At 55.4% G+C, this 20,466-nt stretch overlaps 10 protein-coding genes across 10 annotated transcripts; 5 read left to right on the top strand and 5 right to left on the bottom strand.

Moving 5' to 3' along the window:
• Positions 1-356: 356 nt before the first annotated feature.
• On the bottom strand, positions 357-897 carry BU26DRAFT_106126 (uncharacterized protein). The gene has a single exon (XM_033819323.1). It carries the CDS (start codon positions 702-704, stop codon positions 411-413), a length of 294 nt encoding a protein of 97 aa, XP_033678634.1. The 5' UTR covers positions 705-897; the 3' UTR covers positions 357-410.
• BU26DRAFT_436569 (heterokaryon incompatibility) lies at positions 844-1,068 on the bottom strand (the record flags this gene model as incomplete). Its single annotated transcript, XM_033824182.1, has 1 exon — positions 844-1,068. A coding segment is annotated over one exon (225 nt), but the record flags the coding sequence as incomplete, so codon positions are not given.
• Positions 1,069-2,163: 1,095 nt separating this feature from the next.
• Positions 2,164-4,051, top strand: BU26DRAFT_523224 (beta-lactamase/transpeptidase-like protein). Its single transcript, XM_033829994.1, has one exon. It carries the CDS (start codon positions 2,210-2,212, stop codon positions 3,575-3,577), a length of 1,368 nt encoding a protein of 455 aa, XP_033678632.1. The 5' UTR covers positions 2,164-2,209; the 3' UTR covers positions 3,578-4,051.
• A 327-nt stretch (positions 4,052-4,378) lies between these two features.
• Positions 4,379-5,309, top strand: BU26DRAFT_523223 (Non-heme 11 kDa protein of cytochrome bc1 complex; the record flags this gene model as incomplete). Its single annotated transcript, XM_033829993.1, has 3 exons — positions 4,379-4,640; positions 4,817-4,933; positions 4,987-5,309. The coding sequence occupies 3 exons, from the start codon at positions 4,379-4,381 to the stop codon at positions 5,049-5,051; spliced, it is 444 nt and encodes a 147-aa protein (XP_033678631.1). The 3' UTR covers positions 5,052-5,309.
• Positions 5,202-7,165, bottom strand: BU26DRAFT_580709 (MFS general substrate transporter; the record flags this gene model as incomplete). Its single annotated transcript, XM_033834476.1, has 4 exons — positions 5,202-6,313; positions 6,372-6,639; positions 6,694-6,806; positions 6,860-7,165. 4 exons carry the CDS (start codon positions 7,163-7,165, stop codon positions 5,426-5,428), a joined length of 1,575 nt encoding a protein of 524 aa, XP_033678630.1. The 3' UTR covers positions 5,202-5,425.
• A 568-nt stretch (positions 7,166-7,733) lies between these two features.
• On the bottom strand, positions 7,734-11,436 carry BU26DRAFT_523221 (uncharacterized protein). Its single transcript, XM_033829992.1, has one exon. The coding sequence runs from the start codon at positions 11,365-11,367 to the stop codon at positions 8,158-8,160; it is 3,210 nt and encodes a 1,069-aa protein (XP_033678629.1). The 5' UTR covers positions 11,368-11,436; the 3' UTR covers positions 7,734-8,157.
• A 251-nt stretch (positions 11,437-11,687) lies between these two features.
• BU26DRAFT_608984 (uncharacterized protein) lies at positions 11,688-13,799 on the top strand (the record flags this gene model as incomplete). The annotated part of the gene is made up of 1 exon (XM_033835891.1): positions 11,688-13,799. One exon carries the CDS (start codon positions 11,688-11,690, stop codon positions 13,797-13,799), a length of 2,112 nt encoding a protein of 703 aa, XP_033678628.1.
• Positions 13,800-14,514: 715 nt separating this feature from the next.
• On the top strand, positions 14,515-16,463 carry BU26DRAFT_554498 (uncharacterized protein; the record flags this gene model as incomplete). The annotated part of the gene is made up of 2 exons (XM_033832265.1): positions 14,515-14,800; positions 15,181-16,463. The coding sequence occupies 2 exons, from the start codon at positions 14,515-14,517 to the stop codon at positions 16,461-16,463; spliced, it is 1,569 nt and encodes a 522-aa protein (XP_033678627.1).
• A 198-nt stretch (positions 16,464-16,661) lies between these two features.
• On the bottom strand, positions 16,662-17,827 carry BU26DRAFT_523220 (manganese and iron superoxide dismutase). The gene is made up of 3 exons (XM_033829991.1): positions 17,684-17,827; positions 17,155-17,629; positions 16,662-17,097 (listed from the first exon to the last, which is right to left on the bottom strand). Exons 1-3 carry the CDS (start codon positions 17,814-17,816, stop codon positions 17,010-17,012), a joined length of 696 nt encoding a protein of 231 aa, XP_033678626.1. The 5' UTR covers positions 17,817-17,827; the 3' UTR covers positions 16,662-17,009.
• Positions 17,828-18,043: 216 nt separating this feature from the next.
• On the top strand, positions 18,044-20,424 carry BU26DRAFT_523219 (siderophore biosynthesis protein-like protein). The gene is made up of 2 exons (XM_033829990.1): positions 18,044-19,896; positions 19,958-20,424. Exons 1-2 carry the CDS (start codon positions 18,434-18,436, stop codon positions 20,073-20,075), a joined length of 1,581 nt encoding a protein of 526 aa, XP_033678625.1. The 5' UTR covers positions 18,044-18,433; the 3' UTR covers positions 20,076-20,424.
• The last annotated feature ends 42 nt before the right edge of the window (positions 20,425-20,466 follow it).

The following is a 20,466-nucleotide window of genomic DNA, read 5'->3' as shown; positions in this document are numbered from 1 at the left end:
GATAGGGGATACCCGAGCTTTTACAACGCTAGCTAGAGACAGCTGAGGTCCTTTCCCGCCATGTAACATATAGCGACTATCCATCTCTACTTCTGAGTTCATCTTCGCCCAGCTCCATGATGGACATCTGTAAGTTGTGGATTGTTGAGAAGGCGGCCGGTCTGTAGATACACCATGCCAGAGCAGTGCTTAAGGCAGCTAGCGCCGAAATACTCCAGCAATATATTGATTGCCTAGGATTTGCGTAAAATGTTGGGCAATGCCAGCAAACGCTGCTAGTTTATCTGGGAGCACCGGCATAATTAGCAAGTATCCTACTATCCCAAGAAATGGACACAACTGTAATAGAGTCTACGTACCAATGTCAGGATAAGTAAGCTGGCATGAGGTGTAATGACCGATCATTTCGCTCAGGATGCTTTCTGCTTCATCGATTCCACCAAGCTCTTCTTTAATGGGCGAACCAAATGGGGGGACGTGCCCCGAGAACGGTTAGTTGACGCCGGCGGGATGGGTTTCGCACATTTCCCTCTCGGGGCATTCCCAGAATACCTGGTCTTCGCCGAAGTACAAAATGCGAGGAGATAAGAGCCGCTCCTAGAAGACCCAACCGCGGCGATTAAGAGGCTGGTCAACCCAGCCATGCTCGGTGATGGTCTCCTCAACAAGGAGAAACAACCCGTCCGGAAGAAACCCGATGCCATGACCTCTCACTACTGACGGTTTGATATGCTGTGGGTTCCGAGCTGCGTATAAACCTCCTTCAGCGCCAGCAGACCGACTGGCGGCTAGATTGACGATGTCGCTTGCATAGATTTTCCGTATTTCTGTCGCATGGTGTAGCTAGTCTTCCTCACTACCTTCTCCACTCTGAACGATACAGAGGCTGTCAATCCAAATATAAGGAAGGCGTAGTTGCTTGCATATCGAAATTGCGTCCTGAAAATTTCTTGGAAGAAGGCTAACTTTGATGCCTTGACGGGGTTCCACCATGTTGGTGGACGTGAGTGTGAGAAACTTGGGATTAGCACCCCAGCAATGGCGGAGTATTGCATATGGCTCTTCGGGGCGACTCTAATCCATCGTTGTGATTAATTGGACTTCTTTTGTCGGATATCGAGAAGACGGGGTGGGTGGTATCGAGCTGAAACTCGACATTTCGTATGCTCAGCCAAACATTCCTCCATCCACGAGTTCGCGAATGATGCGACAGACGAAGCAACGGTGTTTGGCACATATGTGTGCGTCGCTGCACGCTGGACGGAACGAAGATTGCGGTCGGTGAGAGGAGAAAATTTCACTTCACACCTCATGTTCGGCCACCAGAGCGAGGGGCCGGCTGCGTGGTACGTTACACACGACAATCGAAGCGATAGAGTCTCCTTGAACAATTCCGGATGGAATCTTGTGAGTAGGGTAGCGTCATCCGGAACAAGTTTGAGGAACCCCCGTTGAATAACGGAGCTGACCGGACAGCCATCGGCTGCGGCTCTTGCCACTTCCTCTAACGTCGACCAGCTCTCAAAAAAAGTGGACCCGTCCCAGGGAGGGTCTGGTATATCTTCCCCGTCAAGCACTTTGCTGCAGCGCTCGCACAGCCTGGCGACATCCAGGCGCCCTTCTGCTATTTCCGCATCGAGATTGGAAGGCAAGGCATTCACACAACCAGATATAACGAAGAGAAAGACCGGGTTCTTGTCCGTCCACAGTCGTTGCGACATGTTCAAATATACGGTCGCAGAGACCGTAAGAACAAAGATCGAGTTCTGGGCGCAGAGATGAGATTCTTCACCTGCTGAGCCCAGATGAGGGAACCCGTTGGGTGCGTGTCAAGCTTGCTCATAATGCCGTATTGGAGAGAAATAGCGGCAGGATGAGTAGGAATAGTGATTGTGCGGAGTTGTAGGCGAGTGAGGCCAACTCGGTTCATACTGGGCGAAAGTGTATCTCGCTAAGTTACCAGAAGCGTCCTAGTTGATTGCATGACGTTATCTATACGGCTATGCTAAGCTGACGGAGTCGCGGCCGCAACAAAGACCAGAACTGGCCTACCTACTCGTGCATACTCGTGTATACGTATGCATTGGTAGCTGTGCAATCCCACAGGATTCGTGTACAAACAGCCTCATTTCCAACTGCTATAAGATGGATGTGGTGTCTCATAGGTAATGCATCTAAACAGACTTTCTGCTTCCTCTTGATTGTAGAAATGGGTCGTTCAATATTCTCATCAATTCTCGTATCTCTTTTCCTTTCATCGCCATTCGCTGCCGGCTCTTGTCCATTATATGGTCCCGTGTTTCCAACGCCGACGAACCTTGCTAGTTCCGCTAGCATTAAAGACGCCTTGCAAACCCTCACTGAAACCATCTCCGCCAGCTTCAAATCTGAAAACTCTTCTTACGGGCCCGTAGACTCAACAGCGGCCTACACGGTCCAGATCTTCTCTCTGGAGTCCGAAAAGCCCTTGTTGGAATACTACCATGACGGCACCACGCTGTCTAACACTACTGGTGTGCAAACAGTAGACGGAGACACGATCTTTAGGGTTGGCAGCATATCAAAGCTCATCACGGTCTACCTATTCCTTACCGAACTTGGCGACAGCCTTTGGAACGACCCAGTCACACAACACATCCCCGAGCTCCGCAACCGAACGAGAAGCGAACAAAATCCTGTAGATTATGTAAACTGGGAACAAATCACGCTCGGAGCAATCGCAGGACACGTCGCAGGCCTCCCGAGAGACTTCGTTGATCTACTCGGTCTCTACGCGAACGATGGCTCTTATGGCTTCCCCGTTCTCCCGCCCTCGGAGTATCCCGCCTGCATTCTGACGGCGACGAATTATACCTGTAATCGGGAACAGTTCTTTAATGCTATCAATGACCGCCAACCTACCTTCTTGCCGAATACGAAAGCAACGTATAGTAATACGGGAATGATGCTCCTCGGATATGCGCTCGAAAGCATCACGGGAAGATCCTATGAGGATATCCTAAAGACGGCTCTGATGGATCCACTGAGTTTGACGGGGACTTCGTACTCGAAGCCTGACGACACAAAGGGTGCGATTCCGTTTAACACCACCTTTAGTCAATGGGCCCGTGACTTCGGAGACGGAGCACCCATGGGCGGCCTATACGCGTCTACCGACGATCTTTCCAAGATAGGGCGCTCAATATTGATCTCCACGCTCCTGGACGAGAACTCTACACGTGCATGGCTAAAGCCGACATCGTACACCTCCAGCCTCATTGGCGACGTCGGTCGCCCGTGGGAAATCTTCCGCGCCGCCGACATCGGTCCGAGTAAACGACTCATCGATCTATACACTAAAGGAGGGGATTTTGGAACATACCATACGAACTTAGCAGTGGTGCCTGATTACAACATCGGCTTTGCCATTGCAGTTGGAGGTATGGGCTCGCATATCTTCCTCGACAACCTCATCGTGGACACTCTATTCCCCGCCCTCGAAATCGCGGCTCGTGAACAAGCGAACGGAGTGTATGCGGGAACATACACGGCAACCAATGGCTTAAACTCTAGTTTAGTGCTAAACACCGATGCTTAACTCCTAGGCCTCGGCATCTCTAAGTGGGTAAGCAACGGAACGGATGTTTTGTCCGCGCTCGCTGCCCTCGGCTCCGTACCTATAGCGCCCGATACTTTACGCATCTATCCAGCCAACTTGGAAAGGGAGACAGAAGATGGCACGGAAGTGGCGTGGCGCGTGGGTTTAGATTCCCAGTCTGGCACTGCAATGACGGGTCCATTTTCAGCTTGTGGCTCGTGGTTTGCTGTCGACCTTTTTGTGTTAGGGAAGTATCCGATTGACGAGTTTTTGTTTATGGTGAGCGCGGGCGGGGAAGAGAAGGCCGTCAGTGTGAATCTGAGGGCTTTAGATATCGTATTGGATAGAGAGGGGTGAATAGCGGAAATGTAGAATAATGCTCAGCCAGTGCCCGCTAGATGTTGGAATTAGTACAGTAACTCTGAGATTTCGCCTTCATCCCTTTGCAGTCGAACGGACAGTCGGAGTCCTGAAAAAGAGAGCGGCTCAGCGCCTAGAGCTGGGATCTTCACCTGCGGAAACGGGACAACCCAGACAATGGAATCAGTCATACCATACCGTTCATCTTGCTGTGGAGCTCGGGTAGCAATGCAGGAAATAGAAAACGTCGCTGCTACAGTACAGGTAGGCAGCGCAGCGACTGAGCTTCGATCTGATGACACGCTTCGCACATGACTAATCTCTTGGCACCAAATCCTCGCTTCGATCCCGGCTTCAACCTCTCGCGAGCTCCAAACCTCTCACCCCCATCAACACCGCAACTGCACACCCAGACCGGTCAATTGGTCTCTAACGGCACCAATGGTTATCACCGACTTTTTTTCCGACGTCTGGGAGACCTTCTCCCACCCGTCGCCCGACGCCGAGGCGCCCAAGGGTGGTGCCTCGACCAATACCCCGTCGTCCGGCACCGACGAGGAGTCGCAGGAGGAGGCAGATGTGAACAAAGCTGATGCCGCCGAGGGAGGGGATGAGGATTCTGGACACAGGCCTAGCGGTGGAGACGATGAGGAAGAGGAAGAAGAGGAGGAGACTGTTGATCCCAAGGATGCGCTGGAGGAGGGTGAGTTGCTCATTTCCAAGCTCTGTTTGCAGATATGGACCCCTGCGAAGCATCAAGATATCATAATAGCATCTGTGGATGAATCTCGGTGCGCAATCGGTATCCGCGGTAGTGGGGAGAGATTCTCCCGATAAACGATTACCCACGGAATGCAGTGCTGACTCCATTTCTTGCAGAATGTGCCGACTCCAAGGAGTGCGCACCAGCAAAGCACCATTATGACGAGTGCGTCGAGCGCGTAACTGGCCAGATCGATAACGAGGGCAAGGCCAAGGAGGACTGCATTGAAGAATGTAAGCTTTGGATCCCATCGAACAGGCGTTGGCTAGCTCTAACATGTAACCAGTCTTCCACCTCACTCACTGCGCAACTCAATGTGCCGCCCCCAAGCTCTTCGCTCAGCTCAAGTAAAAGCACCCTCCGCCTCGGCTCATCCGATCCTCCGCAATACCGAATACCGACGGCCGAGGGCGGATGCGGGAGATATCTGCATGGGACGACAATCTGAACGCAGCATGACTACTGTACATACCACTGAAGACCTGTTTAGAATAACGCTGTACTATTTGTTTTTATCTCACATTTACCTGTGACAGTGAGCAATAAGCAACATACGCGTTCCAGAATATGTACGCTTCCAGTTAGCATCGAAGGTATCCTATATGCGCCCATACACCGATATTATTACAAACCCGACCATTCGTGAGGTATCTCAGCCCGTGTCCATATCCATATCCATATCCAAAATCCAAACCCAAGATCATCGAGCATTCCCAACCGCACCATTAATTAGCTTCCTCCCCGGCAAGAACTCCATTTCCCTCCCTATGCTCGTCAACCTTGAGCCTGCCCTCCCAATGGCTTAAGCCAAATCTCTTGATCCCCAACATCATCGGCAACGGCAGCACCGCCATGGCAACGGCAGCTTCAAAAACTAGCGCCCTATACATATTCCCAGGAGGCCTATCTCCACCACCCTGTTCTCTCCCCATCTCTCTAACCTTCGCCAGATCAACCGGCTGCTGGTCCTTCAACGCGTTCATAACAACGATGAAAATGCCGCCCAGCAGTTGTCCACCCGCCCAACAGATCGTAGATGACACTTCAGGCGAGGCCGGGAACGTAATCTCGACGAGGTATTCGAGCGCAATCGGGAGCAGCGAGAACGACGCAGCACCTTCGACGGCAGCAAGCACATACGGCCCCACTAACCCCCTCGTCTGCGGCGCCCAAATCATGCCCAAGTACGCCACTGCCACAAGCGGACACAACACCTTGATCCCCAGTAAATACGCATGCGTGCGATCCAACACGGGGCTCGAAATCGCCGCGCCAACCAGCCCCACAATAATCAGCACGGCGCCACATATTCCCGCCTCGTCTTCGCTGTACCCATATGGATACAGGATCTGGTTGATCAGGCTGGAAAAGGCGTTGAAGAAGCCGACGTAGACGGAGAAGGTGAGGAGCAGGATGTAGAAGGGTGGGCTGCGCAGGCAGGCGCGCACAGAGGGGAGGAGCGCGATTTTGGGGAGGGTGCTGGAGGCGGTTGGAGGGGTTGGAGGGTGAGCGGGTATGAAGAAGGAAGGGAGGGAGGCGACGGTGCTGATGATGGAGACGTAGAGGACCATGGAAGGAATGCTTCCGAGGAAGGGGTTGACGAGTTGGGCGAGCTGGGTGGTTGTAAGCGTAGTCCCTATTTTATCTGTCGTTGCAGCATGAAAGACTTACAGCTCCACCGAAGGGATTCGCAAGGGACGCGATGGCTGTAGCGCTAACTCTCCCAGCTTCCGTGAACCAGAGATCAGAGTAGCGCGTTGGAGCCGCGAGCACGAAAGGTTGAGCCAGACCTGTTAATACCTGGCCGAACATGACGACTCCATAGATGCCACCCTGCGCCTTCGTTCCCGCATATCGAATCCAATTCCCCAGAAGCAGGAGAACCGACGCCCACATGATGCTTTCCTTCGGGCTGCGATTAAGCGTCCATATCGTAACACTAAATCTGATCAGCACAAACCCCGCGGGTTCAAACAGCAGTGGATATACTCACGGACTTGCCACAATAAAAGAGAACAAAAAGGCCGTACTAAGCCAATTAACCGCCGTCTCACTAACCCCAAAGTATTCCGCCGACGTCGTCGAAACCGGTGCAAACGTCAACCACTAAATCCCTCGTTAGCTCCGTAACCGTGGATCACCACTAGTCAAACACATACGTCCCAGCTAACGACGATGTTAAGCAGCACCAGCTGCGCTAGCCCAAACCACCTCCTCTTATACACCTTGAAGTGCGCATGGCTATATGTCCGTCTGTGATGGCTCCACCTCCTATGGGCATGCTCACGTGCCTCTCCTCCATCACGGACACCCTCGCCCGTCTCACCATCTCTTTGCGCGGGACTCTCCGGCGCATGCGCGCTGCCATCCACAGCCCTCGCTGGGGCCTCGGTGATTTCCTCCTGGACTTTCATCGCATCTTTCGCGGTACTTCCGGTACTAGTCGTGTGCGTTAGATCCGCCATTCTGACCCAGTTGCCGCTCGGCTTCCTCCGCTCGCTGCTCTTTTCCGCGAAGCCGCGCATGTATATCAACGGCAAAGGCGGAGGAGAGAAGAGAAGAGAGCGCTCACCACGCAGGAAAGCGGTGGTTATCTGTGTCGTCGGTATCTCATCGCCCGGGCGCGTCTGGGCATGTGAGAGCCGGGGATTAACGCTGGAGGCTTTGAAAGGGGAAGGAGCGGCGATGCTTGACGCGCAGGCACGGACCAGTGTTTCCTCTTCCGCACTAGTACGTGTTGTAGCGAGACAGCTTACTTGGACGAAGGACAAGGTGCGGAGGAATACCTGCTTCGAAACGTAGCGAAGCGCGGGGTTACTTGTAGATATATTGGACCTGCGAAGACGAGAGATCCATCTGGATCGCGCAGTAAGATTTTGCGGTGAGATCGCAAGGCCCCAGGATCTCCTGGTGAGCTGATCCGTAGCCCTGGAGGTGCTCGGCACCACTCGGGGCGCAACAACGCCTAGGGAGCAGAGTAAATACCCAGGGACCAGAGTTGGGGAAGCTGAGAGATTGCGGTCAGATCCCCAAGTTGCGGCACATGCAGCGGAGCTGTGCCCTTTCTTACTCGATATCTTCGCGCTCCATCTTAGACGGACACGCGCAGGGGGCTGACTGAACGATTTGAACCCCTGTGAATGTAGGCTGAAAAGAGAAGCCTTCGACGGATATATCAAGCAGTAACATAGCGGGGAGGCGGTGCGTTAGAGTAGTTAGAGCCCGAAGGAGTCTACATGAGAAAGAAGACTGATGAACCTTCCAAACACGCTTACATTATCCAACGCATTACCCAACAGCATGTTTCTCCTGTATCAATGACGAGAGCGCCGCGCAATGCACCACAAAATGCCTGATTCCAATGCAAATGATGCCCGCAAAATCCAACATAAGAGCAAAACGCTGCAAAAAGTGACGCCTGATACCTAACGCTTCAATGACCTCGGCACAACTACGGTCAAGGCATAACACTCTGCCTCCACCGATCAATAACATCCCTCTGCCTCGGATCCATAGGCGCCTCCACCATGACCGGCTGCTGCATCTGCATCGTGGGTAAATTCATCATGGATGACTGGCGCATACCGGCCATTGCGCCCATGCCACCCATCTGCGGATACATCATGCCTTGCGTCGGCATGCCCATCATGCCCATGTTCATGCTCATTGGCATCATCTGGGGTGCCATCATCATATTGTTGCCGGGGAAGCCGAAGCCATTCGGCATCACGCCCATGCCATTCATCCCCATCATACCCATATTAGGTTGAGGAAAATAGCTGTCTCTTTGACCCGGGAGGTTCATGGTAGACATCGAGGGTGTTAGACCGCCCATCATTTGTCCGTTGAACATCATAGACGGGTGCTGCATCGTCGGTGGGGCGGTCATTGGCGTATTGCCACCACTCATCTTCTCTTTATATGCTTGGATCTTCGCCGCAATCGGTTGGTCCTCGACCGCCTTGCCAACATTACCTCCCAGGAGCGGCTGGTCTAGACTACCATAGCTGGAAATGCGGTTGTTCTGGTCGAGCCTGCTCGCTTTCAGACGCTCCTGCTTCTCAGCGTTCTGGCGCAGGAGACTACCTTGGGGTAGGGAGGATAAGAGTTGTTCGTTGGAGACTTTGCGCGCCTGGTTGGTCGGGTCGATGGGATGCGAGGAAAGGATGTCTGCCATAGACATTGAGGCTCGGAGGGGAGGGCGGCTTCCACGAGGATTGACATCTCCTCTGGCTAGGGCTTCGGCTTGGAGGCGAGCGCGGCGTTGGCCGAGCGTTTCTTCCTCTCCTTCGTTCGCAGGTGATGCTGCGGGTTTGGCCTTCTCTTCCTCGTTCACACCGAACTGACTCATCATTTCAGCAGCGAAATCGCCGCTGACAGTGCTCTTTCGAACGTCGACACCGATAGCATCATCGAGCGCCTTTCGTTCCCTGATGCGGCGCATGCGTTCAGCGAGCGTCTCTCCCTCATCTTCCTCTGATTCGGGGTGTGGTGTTGTCGTCGAGGGAACAGCAAGGTACTGCTGGCTTTGTGACGCTAGAAGCTGGGTTTGTCGTTTGGAAGGGCTAGTATCCCTTGGCCTACCACCAACAAGCCTAGTGCGACGCCGACTCAGTGGTTCGTTGTCTTCGAGCTCTCGCTGTGCAATCAATCCTAGCGGACGATCCCAATCCCGGTCCTGTTGCGTAGCTGGGCCGGCCTTCTTATTAACTAGGCCGTCGCGGCCAGGGAAGAGAACGCCTAAGGGTACATCGTCATCAGAGTCGTCATCTTCGGCAGGCGGAGCCTGAGCTTCCCACGCAAGGTTGACCTTCTGGCCTCTTCGTTTCTTCTTCTCGATTTCAGCCACTGCATCAAGCTCTAGCAAAGTGGCATGCATGCCATTTGGAAATGCAGTAGCAGCTGTCAAGTTGCGGCTCTTCTGCTGCTGCTTGCGCATCTGCAGTTCAGCGAGCAGCGTCGTGGGTTGACCGAAAAATTGCTCCTCCTGCTCTTCTTCTCCTTCCTCTTCCTCTTCGTCCTCTTGAGGGAGAATATGTTCTCCGTCGACGGAATGGCCGGTTAGCGTTTCGTCGCCACCAAGCTCAGGCCCTCTCGCATCGGGATCGGGATGTTCTAGTTCATCGCCCAAGCTCATCCGGCTCTCGCTGGCCCGAACTGTGAGCATGTTGAGATCCGCAGAGCTGTTGCGCTTCTTCAATTTGTTCAAGGGGTCGCCGCTGGAATTCCGACGCGTATCTAGAAGGTTCAAAGAGCTCCGGCTCTTTCGATTATCGATCTTCTCCGGTTCGTTCGCTTTTGATACCTTCCGCCTGTGTTCTCTACCGTACACTTCGTCGCCTACATGGCCAGCAAACGGATGATCAGTAAATGCGGACACCGGAGCATGGGCCGAAGCCTCTAATATACTGTTCAGGGTATCTTCGGCAGATTCACCCTGAACCTCAAACTCCTGTGCAGGCGCAACCTGATCAAAGTAAGCACTCGCACGCAGCTGAGGAGGCAGGTTAGCTAAGCTCTGCCTGCTCTTTCGATTCGGCTTTGAAGGCTCTCCACCAACCTCCGGCAGCAAGGCAGCAGATTTTCTGTTTTCGGCATGCATTGACTCTAGAAGCTGGGTGCGCCGCCGCGCTTGCACATTGGCAGCTGGCACCTTGGACAGACGCTGTGGGAGGTTCAATAATTTTGGTACCGGAGCAGGATAGAAGACCATGCCATCATCGGGAGGCGGCGCGCCTTGAGGTGGCAGTTCCGGGGCGGATTTGAGCATAGACGACGCTCGGCTGCCGCTGGCATGCGATTGCTCTGGTTCCTCTTCAGGCACCGTGTCCGGACAGTGCACGCCGTCGAAATCTTGCCATAAGTGGCGCATTTTATGCGTTGTATCGGTTGAGGCGGCCGTCGCGGGTCGATCAGGGAAGTCTGCGCGTGGATGGTCTTCGAAGGATGCTGGCTGTCTATGGAGCTGTTGGTGGCCGAGATGCTCCTCCAGGGTCATGCTTTGTTGCAACTCATCCTGGATTTCCTGCGCAATCTTGTCATACTGCCGCGTAAACGACGAAACAGACCGATGGCTCGGCGGAGGCGGCGAGTTGTCTCGTAAGGGCGATCGAACGGATTGGTGCGATTGTGGTGAATCGGGCTGCTGTACGGCTGCTTGCGGTTCCTCTTCCTCCTCTTCGGCATGCACAATCTGACCAAGCCGCGATGTCTTCGACTCTGAGCGCTGTCGCGCGGGGGGAGCCTGCGATAAGGAACCGGATCGCAGAGAACCCACGGGCGAAGTCACGTAGCCACCGGGAGAGTAGCCGCCCCATCGCGCGTTGCCATTGACGTCTACGATTGAATTCGTGTACGAGCTGGTTGACGCATTGCGGCTTCGCGTGCTGAAGTGCCGCGTGTGCTCCTCGACGGGTGGTGCGGACCGGAGGGACGAACGGCGGCTCTCGGAAAGCTTCTGCTCGAGTTGCAGTTTGCGGATCTCTTCCCCGAGATCTGAGCCCTGTTCGCTCATGCGCTCCGCGTGTTCCTCCAAGCGCTCGATGTTGCCAATGTAAGCCCCTTGGAGCGACTGCAGATCAGGTGTCGGATGGCGGAGGTCGATAGTTGCGGCGTCAGGAGAGCGGAGGGGCATTGGATGCGCCAGGGCGGTGGGCGAGGAAGCCATGGCGGCGGGAGCTGGCGGAAACCGCACCGATGCTGCGCGAAAGTGTTGTTGTGCGGTTTAGGGGGGACGGGTGCTGTTGTTGTTGCCCGTCAATCGAGAGATATCGGAATCCCCAAAATAGTCCAGCCTGCAGGGGTGGCTCTGGCCAACCGCATTCACCGCGATAACTCGCCGGCAAAACCTCGGGACGGTGAATAGCGCGAACGCCTAATTTCTCCAACCCTCGAACTCCCACATCTCTCCACGACCCGCGAAGCCCCTTGCGCCACCGGTTGCCCGTACGGCCGCACACAGCAGATTTCTCAGCGAAGTCCTTCAGGATGGAAAACCAGCAGAAGCGCAAGCACAACTTCAGACAGGAGCCTCGGAAGAAGCCTAAAAGCGACAATGAGGGCGGCTCATTTAGCGGGCTCGGCGCAAAGCTGATGTCCAAGATGGGCTGGAAGGAGGGTCAGGGCCTGGGTAGAGAAAAGCAAGGCATGTCCGAGCCTATACAAGTCACCCTGCGTGGCACCAGAGGCGGCGTCGGTGCGGTCAAGGAGAAGAGCGAGCAGCAAATCCGAGAGGAGCGCCGCAAGGCAGAGCTGAATGGCGAAACCTACGTCGAAGATTCGGAAGAAGAAGAGCGCATGCAAAGGAGGAAGAAGAAATCGACAGCCGCTTCCACCGCAGCGCCCAAGCCGAAGAAGACTATATTCGACCTCGAAGCCGCTGGTATGCAGGTTCCGCGCACCTTGCAATCTATCGTCGATGCAACTACAGGACAAGCCACATCCACATCAGCGCTTCGCTTGCGGGGCGACGAGATACCTTTCCAGACAAGCCTGGCGGGTCGCGTACAGAGGGAGGTTGCTGCTTTTGGAGAAGCGGTCGACGCGATACAGACGGATTCTAAGAACATTGAATTCGAAATGGACCGCCTGTATGCTGAACTCGAGGGTCTCAGCGTTCAGATAGCAGAGATTCAAGATATCAGCGCTCGACTAGAGGCGTTGCGTACTGAGAAGGACTTTTCGGCGGTTTGCGACGGGTTGAAGGCTCTCCGCGCAGCCTACCCCTCCAAAGACCTCCAACGAGAAGCAGTGGCCGCTATACACTCGCACTTCACCTCCCAGATAGCTGGATGGACTCCAGCTTCCGACCCACTCGAACATGTTGCCTGTTCTTTGAGCGAGGTGCGAGGTATCATCGATCCCTCCACCCAGGCTGCAGCGGCCGAATACCAACCACCCTCGAGCGAACTTGCTCGTCCGATCTCTGTCTTTGCGCCATACCCCCACGACAACGAATATCGCAACCGGCGGTCTACAACGCTATACCAATCTATGATGCTGTCATGGTGGCCCCACTTTCATACAGCTATGATTAACGATTTGGAGCTTGAGGGGCCTTCTGCTGCGGCCTTTATACGCGCTATAGAAGTCTGGAAGCCGGTTCTGCCTCCCTTTATCTTCCAGCGGGTGACTAAAGAGATCAAGCGCAAGGTCTCTGCAGCACTTCAGCAGTGGAACCCCCGGAAAGCGATTAAGCACAAGAGCTCGTCTCCCCTCCCGAACTGGGTTTTCGATTGGCTACCCTATGACTCAGACATGCTCTCCGAAGCCATGCCCAAGCTTCGCAGTCTCGTCCAGCTCTGGCCCGTCCAACGAGGCGTCATTCCCGGCATTCAGCTCTGGAAGAAAGCTTTCCCCGGCGAGATTGAACAGCTTCTGGTGAAGCAGCTTCTCCCGCGACTGGCCGCGTACCTCCGCGACGACTTCGAATTCAATCCTGCTGAGCAAAACTTGGAGCCAATCTCGGCAATCACCAGCTGGTGCGGCGTGTTACCGGCCCGCATCATAGCAGAGCTTCTTCACGCCGAATTCTTCGCGTCGAAGTTCTTCCATACCCTGCACTCTTGGTTGACCTTCGAAGGTCGAAATTTCGAAGAAATCGGAGAGTGGCTGTCCTGGTGGAAGAAGAGTGTGTTTCCTGAGGAGATTAACGAAGTCGCCATCATCGAGCGTGACTGGGAGGAAGCCTACAAGCTCGTGATTGCCGCCCTAGATCTCGAGGGACCAGAGCTAGAGAAGCTCACCTTGCCCGCTGCTGCAGAGCCTAGGCACTCCCCATCTCCAGAGACGCCTCAATTCTCGAAGTCCATAAACACTGAGCCGCCGCGTTCAGCAAGACAGGAGATCGAGGAGACTACGTTCAAGGACGTGGTTGAGGCTTGGTGCGCGGAGGAGAACCTGTTGCTAATCCCGCTACGTAAGGCAGACGAGAAGACTGGGCAACCCCTGTTCAGGATCACGGCGAGTGCTACTGGAAAGGGCGGCGTGGTCGCGTATATGAAGGGCGATGTGATTTGGGCGCAGAACAAGAAGGACAAGAGTGTCTGGGAGCCCGTTGGTCTTGAGGAGGGCCTCGTCGCGCGAGCTGAGGGCAAGTGAGGATGCAGTTTGATACATATTTGATGTGTATCAGACAATTGTGTCCTGCTTGCCTGCATACTCGTAATCCAGAGTTATTGGTCGAGTGCAAAGGCGTGATTGCATAGGGTAAGCTTCCACCGCCTTTTCTGAGGGCAGATACGTCTTACTGGCTTTTGCTAATCTAGAATGACATGCTGCATCCCTATTTTAGGTAGTCACGAAACCTTCTAGAGCGAGAACGGCTTGTAAATACAACAGCATTTGATACCAACCCATAGTCTCCCCTTCCGGACATACTCTTCGTACGTTAGCGACCTCTGATGGGTTCGGGAAATGACACCCTTCTCGATGGTTATCTCAACTTGCTGAAGGAGACGGTGCATGAATCGCACTCCCACCAATCTCAATTGCCATCACGAGCCCGGCGTGCCTGGGCGGTTGAGGCCCCATATTCGACCACTTCTAGGGCAGTCGGCTGTGATGGCGTGTGCATTTTGCATTGCATGAACGTTTCCGAATTGCTTTTGCGATGTGACGACCCTCTGCTGATAAACTCTTCAGGCCACCTTTTCGGTCTGGACGCCAGCACGCCTCGAGCTCGAGCTCCTGGTGGCTTGTGACGGGTAAGGTGACGGAGGCTCGATTGGCGCTGTGAGCGCTTACAAAAACATTATTGGGGCCAATGGGGGGGCGCAGAAACGGTTTATTTTCTCGTCTGCAGGGAAAACAATTCATGCGTGCGGACCGGCCGTCTCCCGCAGGCGTGCACTGTGCTCGACCCGCTCACTGGACGGAGGATGCAGATCCGCAGGGGCCGCTTCAGGCGATCCATGCGCACGGCCGATGGCGACGGTCGCGGGTTTGGGCCTGTTTCTTCGGTTTGGCGGGCGGCGGGCGGCGGAAACATGTTTCTCGCGCGCGTTTTGGCAGCTGCTGGACCGCAATTGCGCTTGCAACAACGGCATCTGCAGTGTCCAACGCGAAGATCTGGTCGCAGTGCCTCGAGATCCGCGTGGCCTGTACGACGGCGACCAGGAGGCTTCCGTGGACGGCAGCCACCGCATGAGGCGACCCCGCCCCGGCGGCTACCCGTGGGCAACCACTGGATGCGGGCGCACGACGTGCGAAACAACCTCTCCAATCAGCGCGCCCATCGCCCTCTCCCAGCCATCACGCACCCCAGCACCGCTCCCCTCGCTGAAATAGAATAGCAGCCGCCCGGAGTACTCATATCAGCATGTCGCCAGCTGTTACACTCTGCATTTCATCCGGCCCTCCTGTGTGTCGCACTTCGCTCCGTCGGGACAACCACTGCCTGGGGCACACGCAGCAACCCCTCCCTTTCCTATAACAATGCTGAGTAGTAGGATTCCTACGCCCCTACTCTGCTTGTTGGTAGTTTCGAACAACGTGTGTGCCGCACCCTTCCTCCACCGCCGCGCCGGCCCTTTCGACCGCGAATTCGCGCCTGAGCCCAACAGAGACCAGCTGCCGGGGCAGATCTGTGGCCTCGTCGGTGGCTACGTCCTCACAGTACTTATTTGGGGGATCCTCCTCCTCACTGTCGGCCGCAGAATGCGTCGAAAGACTGAGAACTCCCCAAGGACCTTGGAGCTTGAGCTTGTCACGAAGCAGCGCCCGAGTCTGAAGAGTCCTACAAGCCCCGGGAGCGCGAAGAGCTGGATGAAGAAGACTTTTAAGAGGGACAAGCCGACCGATTCGGCGATTGGAAGTCCGCAGAGCCCTACTGTCCAGTCGCCGAGTAGCTTTGATCACAAGGTTCTGGAGGCGGATAAGGAAAGAGCGCAGGCGGAAATGGAACGACTCTATGCTGCTGTCATGGACCACGATAGGAAGAAGAGCTACTCGCAGGTCAGCACTGAGGAGGCGGAATTGACTGAGCGCCGCCCATCCGCTATCAACACCTCCCGCGATCGCGCCTCATCCAACCCCGGTTCCCCCGTCAAAGCGATCTATCCTCCCGGCTACCAGCACAACGGCCCGCCGACCGCTCCTCTACCCCGCGAGCGACCCTCCAGCCCACGCAGCATCCTCTCCAAGAAGTCGCACCACTCCAACACCTCTTCGAGCAGCAAGACACGGTTCAATCTTAAGAACCTCCGCATCAGCGGCCCCATCCAGAAATACCCCGGTGAAAATCCCCACGACGAGGCGCGCACACCGCTCTCCCCACGCTTCTACAACCCTGGTGCGCCGCCTTCGCCTCCTACCCAACAGCACTCTCCGACAACCCCACGCGACGGCGACGAAGATTACGAGAGACTCGACGAAGTGCAGCCCCTGCCTCGTCCGGCGCCCCAGCGAGCTGGCTCGTCCACCCACTCTCCCACATCAGCCTCCCACCCTCAACCCACCAAGTCAGCCACCTCGTCCGCCTCCTCGCTGCCTTTGCGTGGCTTCCAAGAACCGCTCAAGTCCCCCGATCTACGCACGACAGTGCTCGACAGGCGCGTCGATAAGCTGAGCATGACGACGCCCAAGACCGGTGTCCCATACACACCATACAGCCCCTACATGCCGTTCACTCCCGTCACGCCCGTGACTCCGCATCTAGTGACAAAGAAGGAGCGCAAGATGATGAACAAGATGGGCGGCCGGAAGAGGCAGGGCGGTGACGATATAGTGCAATCTCCGAAGGAGATCTTTGGGGATGCATGGTAGACGGCTTTCAGAGCCTTTGTGTCTTTCTGCTTCCTTTCTTTTAATCATGGGTGTTCCGGCTTGACGATGACCTCGGGAGGGGCTGTCCCGGGGGGGCGCATTTAACCACCTAACGGCTTCTATACCACATATGCTTTTTCCTTTTTGGTTTCTTGTTATATATCTTGGTATTTCTCTCCGTCTCTCTCCGTCAGCGAGATGGGTGAAGGACAGGAAGAGATGCAAGGAGGGCGCGTCGCACGAACTTTGCGTTGATATGGTCCGTAGAGCTGCAGCAATCGATGGCGTCCTGTATACAACATGTGCTTCCAAGGTTGACATGAATAAACGTGGCAACTCTAAATTGACCAGGTAGTGCTCAATCTCGGTACTTGGTCCTTTTCGCAGCACTGACACGCTCAGAGGGAAAAGAACACTAACTTGGAAAGACAGACTGCTTGAAGAAGTATGCTACAATGCCTCCTTACTTCGTGGTGGACCGCTCTGGCCATTGGTTGACGAACTCATTCTTTTTTCCCGCATTTCCCCTTCGCGGATATGTCGGATCTACTTGAAGCGCTTCCCAGCCGCCTTCCAGTTGATGACATCCCAGATAGCCTTGAAGTACTCGGCCTTGCGGTTCTGGTATTGAAGGCTAAACAATTCATCAGCGTCTGCCGCAATGGCACAAACGAGAGGGAGGAACACTTACTAGTACGCATGCTCCCAAGCATCGATTCCCAAAATGGGCCTAAACCGCCCCACAACCGGGTCCTGATTCGCATACGTCTGAATCATCACGTTCCCCGTCTGCGTATCCTGCACCAGCCACGCCCACCCACTGCCCTGGATCCCCGCCAGCGCCGTGTTAAACTTCTCCTTCATCGCGTCCAAGCTCCCGTACCCATCGTTAATCGCCTGGGCGAGGGGTCCCGACGGGGGTTCGCCGCCGCCCTGGCTCGTCGGCGCGAGGTTCTCCCAGAAGAGCGAGTGGTTCAGGTGGCCGCCGCCGTGGAAGTTGATCAGCGGCTGCAGGGCGATTTTGGCGGCGATGTCGGACTTGTGCTCGGCTTCGGCCATCTGCTCGGTGAAGTTGTTGTACGAGGTTACGTAGGTGTTGTGGTGGTTTTTGTGGTGGAGCTCCATGATCTTGCCGCTGATGGACGGCTCGAGCGCGCCGTAGTCATCTGTATGGGTGCATTAGCTTGCCAGTGGGCAATGGGGGGATGTGAGGAGCGTACACGGAAGGTCAGGAAGCGTAGCCTTTCCACGGACGAAGGTGGTGCCCGCAAGCCCAGCGCGGGTGCTGGCTTTGGGAGCAGCAGCTCGCAGCGCGGAGCGGACGGCAGTGGTGCGGAGCAGAGTCGAGTTCATGGTTGCAAGGTGGCGGGTTCGGTCAATTGAGGTCGATGGAAGTAGGGTTTTGACAGGATAGCAGGAGGAAGAGTCCTTGTTTGCGCTTCTCGTCTCGGCTGCTAAATAATCAGGCCCATTTCGTCATTCCTAGACGTCCAAGCTCCCGAAGCTCCGAGCAGCGAGCTCCCCTCACGCGTCCACCCAATCCGAGCACCGCGCGCGAGGACGCAACGTGAACATGATGTATCTCGCAGTGGGGCCCTTGCCGGACATCGTCGATTGTCTCCAGCGCTTCCAGCCTCATTGATCTCGCGCGCATCAGGTGAATGGCCCTGGGGATCCATGGATGACCTCACGGCGTGGCGTGAACTGTGGCGCCCCGCATTGCCGCTAGCATGTCGGACCGGCCCATCTCACCCAACACACGCACACGCACTCGCACACGCACATGCCATCATTTCGTGCAGCTCGTGTGTCTTTTCTGTTGAGAGCGGTGCCTCTCGTGCCTGGATATCGCCGCCCTCACGCCATGTAACCTTACCCCAGATCCACTGCCGCCTGCACCCCGCAAGGCCTATATATGCGCCAACATTCCAGAAGCCGTCTGTCTTCGTTCGTGCTACCCCGCTATCGCCATGGCCCCGGGCTCAGTCGTACACCTGCCCAACGGGCAGGTCGTGACGGTCACGCCCGTGTTTGGCGGCCTGTTCTTCAAGAGCAATGATCTTACGAACCACCACTCGCCGTTCCCGGCGGGCTGGACGATTGTGCTGAACTCGGAGGATGAGGGGCTGGACGAGAAGCAGGACGAGGATACCGCGACAGAGGGGTCGAGGACCCCGAGGGGCCGCATACATCGGTACAAGAGGCCTACGCTGCATAACGACCACCTGTATATCTCGTCGATATCGAATCCGAGCAGCAGCGACTTCAAGCCGGCATCCTCGCCCACGAGACAGATCGCCATGATGCTGTGGGCGACGCTGTACTGGTACTTCCACCAGCCTGAACCGGACCTGCAGGTTACGAGCGCCGCTTCGAAGAATACCCCGGACTCGGGAAAGCCAGAGGGTGAGTGGCGGGTCAACGTAAATCGGGAGGGCATCTTCAAGGGCAAGGTCGTGCTGCCGAAGCTGGAGCGCATGGGCTTGATTGCGAGCGAAGAATCAAGCGTGGGCATAGTCCAAGGCGAGACATCCCCCGATGGCTGGACGAAGATGTTCATCAGCCGGCGTACTTTCTGGCAGCTAGATCCCCGCATCTACCTCTTCACGCTGTCGCCCATGTCGCAATCACCCTTCCCCAACGGCTCGCCCTATACTTCCAGACCCGGATCACCAGTCCGCGGCGGCGAACGAGACTCAAAAGAAGTTCAGCTCGAGCAAGTCTCACAAGGCCTCTGGTCGCCCACTGCTCCAGGGCCCTTCCATTCCACCTCACACCTACCCACATACTACCCGCCTCCACCACCGCAATACATCTTCTCGAATTACGTCCGACACCCACTCCGCCCCAAACCACCACGGCAAGGCGAAATCTTCTACACGCGCTTCATACCCAGCGTAGGCCAATACCTCTCCTTCCGCGTAGCCTCCATATCCTCGAAACCGCTCCGCCACCGAGGCCCCGTCTCCCAGCACACGCCCACCCCGCACCGAACCTCCCCTCTGCCCGCCTCCGATACCAACCTTCCCACCATGTCCTCGCTCAACATCGGCCTCTCCGACCCGGAGTACCTCCACAAGTGGATGAACGACCCTCGCATATCCTACTTCTGGGGTGAGTCCGGTCCACAATCGCAGCAGGAAGAGTTTCTCAAGAGAGGCTTGCAGAGCAGGCATAGTTTCCCGGTGATTGGATGTTGGGATGGGAAGCCGTTCGGGTATTTTGAAATATATTGGGTGAAGGAGGATAATATCGGGAAGTACCTCCCACACGTCGGCGACTACGACCGCGGGTTCCATTGCTTGGTTGGAGAACAAGAATTCAGAGGAGAGCACAGGGTCAAGGTGTGGCTGAGCGCACTGGTGCACTTCTGCTTCCTGTCGGACCTAAGGACAGACACGGTGATGCTGGAGCCGAGGGTTGATAACGAGAAGTAAGTCCAATTTCGAATTCGCTCGAGAGAAGGTCGGGATGGCACTCTAACGCGTGAACAGGTTGGCGCAGTATCTGCTCGACGCGGGCTTCTACAAAGAGAGGGAGATCAGTTTTCCACACAAGCAGAGTAATCTGATGAAGATCAAGAGGGATGCCTGGGAGGGCCCGTTTCTGTGATAGCGGTTCAGGAAGAGAACGAGTGATCAACTCACTCTGCGTAATGTGTGCTTGCGGAAGGCGAGGATCCGGATACCATGGGCTTTTCTAGGCCTATCGCGATTGTAAATGGCTTTCACTGTGCTGGCCGAGGTGTACAAAGTCTGGATGGAAGACAGCGATCGGGACAAACTTGAATGCGTAGAAAGATAGACAGAGTATGCATTGCGCCCTGGAGGCAGGCATGACGCTTAGGAGACGGAAGTAATGATAAAAGCCGTAATCCTTCGAACGCCCAATGTGCAATGCCTCTCCAATCGCGGTATACAAAATGTTGTGAACCCCATCGCTAAACCGCTCTATATGCCAGTAGAAAAAGAATGTATAAGTCTTCGTAATATCCATCAATCAC

The sequence above is a fragment of the Trematosphaeria pertusa genome, assembly GCF_010094035.1.
Source record: "Trematosphaeria pertusa strain CBS 122368 unplaced genomic scaffold BU26scaffold_16, whole genome shotgun sequence".
In the NCBI taxonomy this organism is placed as follows: domain Eukaryota; kingdom Fungi; phylum Ascomycota; class Dothideomycetes; order Pleosporales; family Trematosphaeriaceae; genus Trematosphaeria; species Trematosphaeria pertusa.
Note: the sequence above shows the minus strand (reverse complement) of the source record. Positions and strands in the feature narration are given on the sequence as shown.

What these genes read in the sequence shown, in the direction of transcription:
- BU26DRAFT_523221 (XM_033829992.1), bottom strand. Translation starts at nt 11,367, where the DNA reads ATGGCTTCCTCGCCCACCGCCCTGGCGCATCCAATGCCCCTCCGCTCT.
- BU26DRAFT_523224 (XM_033829994.1), top strand. Translation starts at nt 2,210, where the DNA reads ATGGGTCGTTCAATATTCTCATCAATTCTCGTATCTCTTTTCCTTTCA.
- BU26DRAFT_523219 (XM_033829990.1), top strand. Translation starts at nt 18,434, where the DNA reads ATGGCCCCGGGCTCAGTCGTACACCTGCCCAACGGGCAGGTCGTGACG. An exon ending in CCGAGGGTTGATAACGAGAA is followed by an intron (nt 19,897 to 19,957) that starts GTAAGTCCAATT and finishes ACGCGTGAACAG; the next exon opens with GTTGGCGCAGTATCTGCTCG.
- BU26DRAFT_523220 (XM_033829991.1), bottom strand. Translation starts at nt 17,816, where the DNA reads ATGAACTCGACTCTGCTCCGCACCACTGCCGTCCGCTCCGCGCTGCGA. An exon ending in TACGCTTCCTGACCTTCCGT is followed by an intron (nt 17,630 to 17,683) that starts GTACGCTCCTCA and finishes GCACCCATACAG; the next exon opens with ATGACTACGGCGCGCTCGAG. An exon ending in GCTTGGGAGCATGCGTACTA is followed by an intron (nt 17,098 to 17,154) that starts GTAAGTGTTCCT and finishes TGAATTGTTTAG; the next exon opens with CCTTCAATACCAGAACCGCA.
- BU26DRAFT_106126 (XM_033819323.1), bottom strand. Translation starts at nt 704, where the DNA reads ATGGCATCGGGTTTCTTCCGGACGGGTTGTTTCTCCTTGTTGAGGAGA.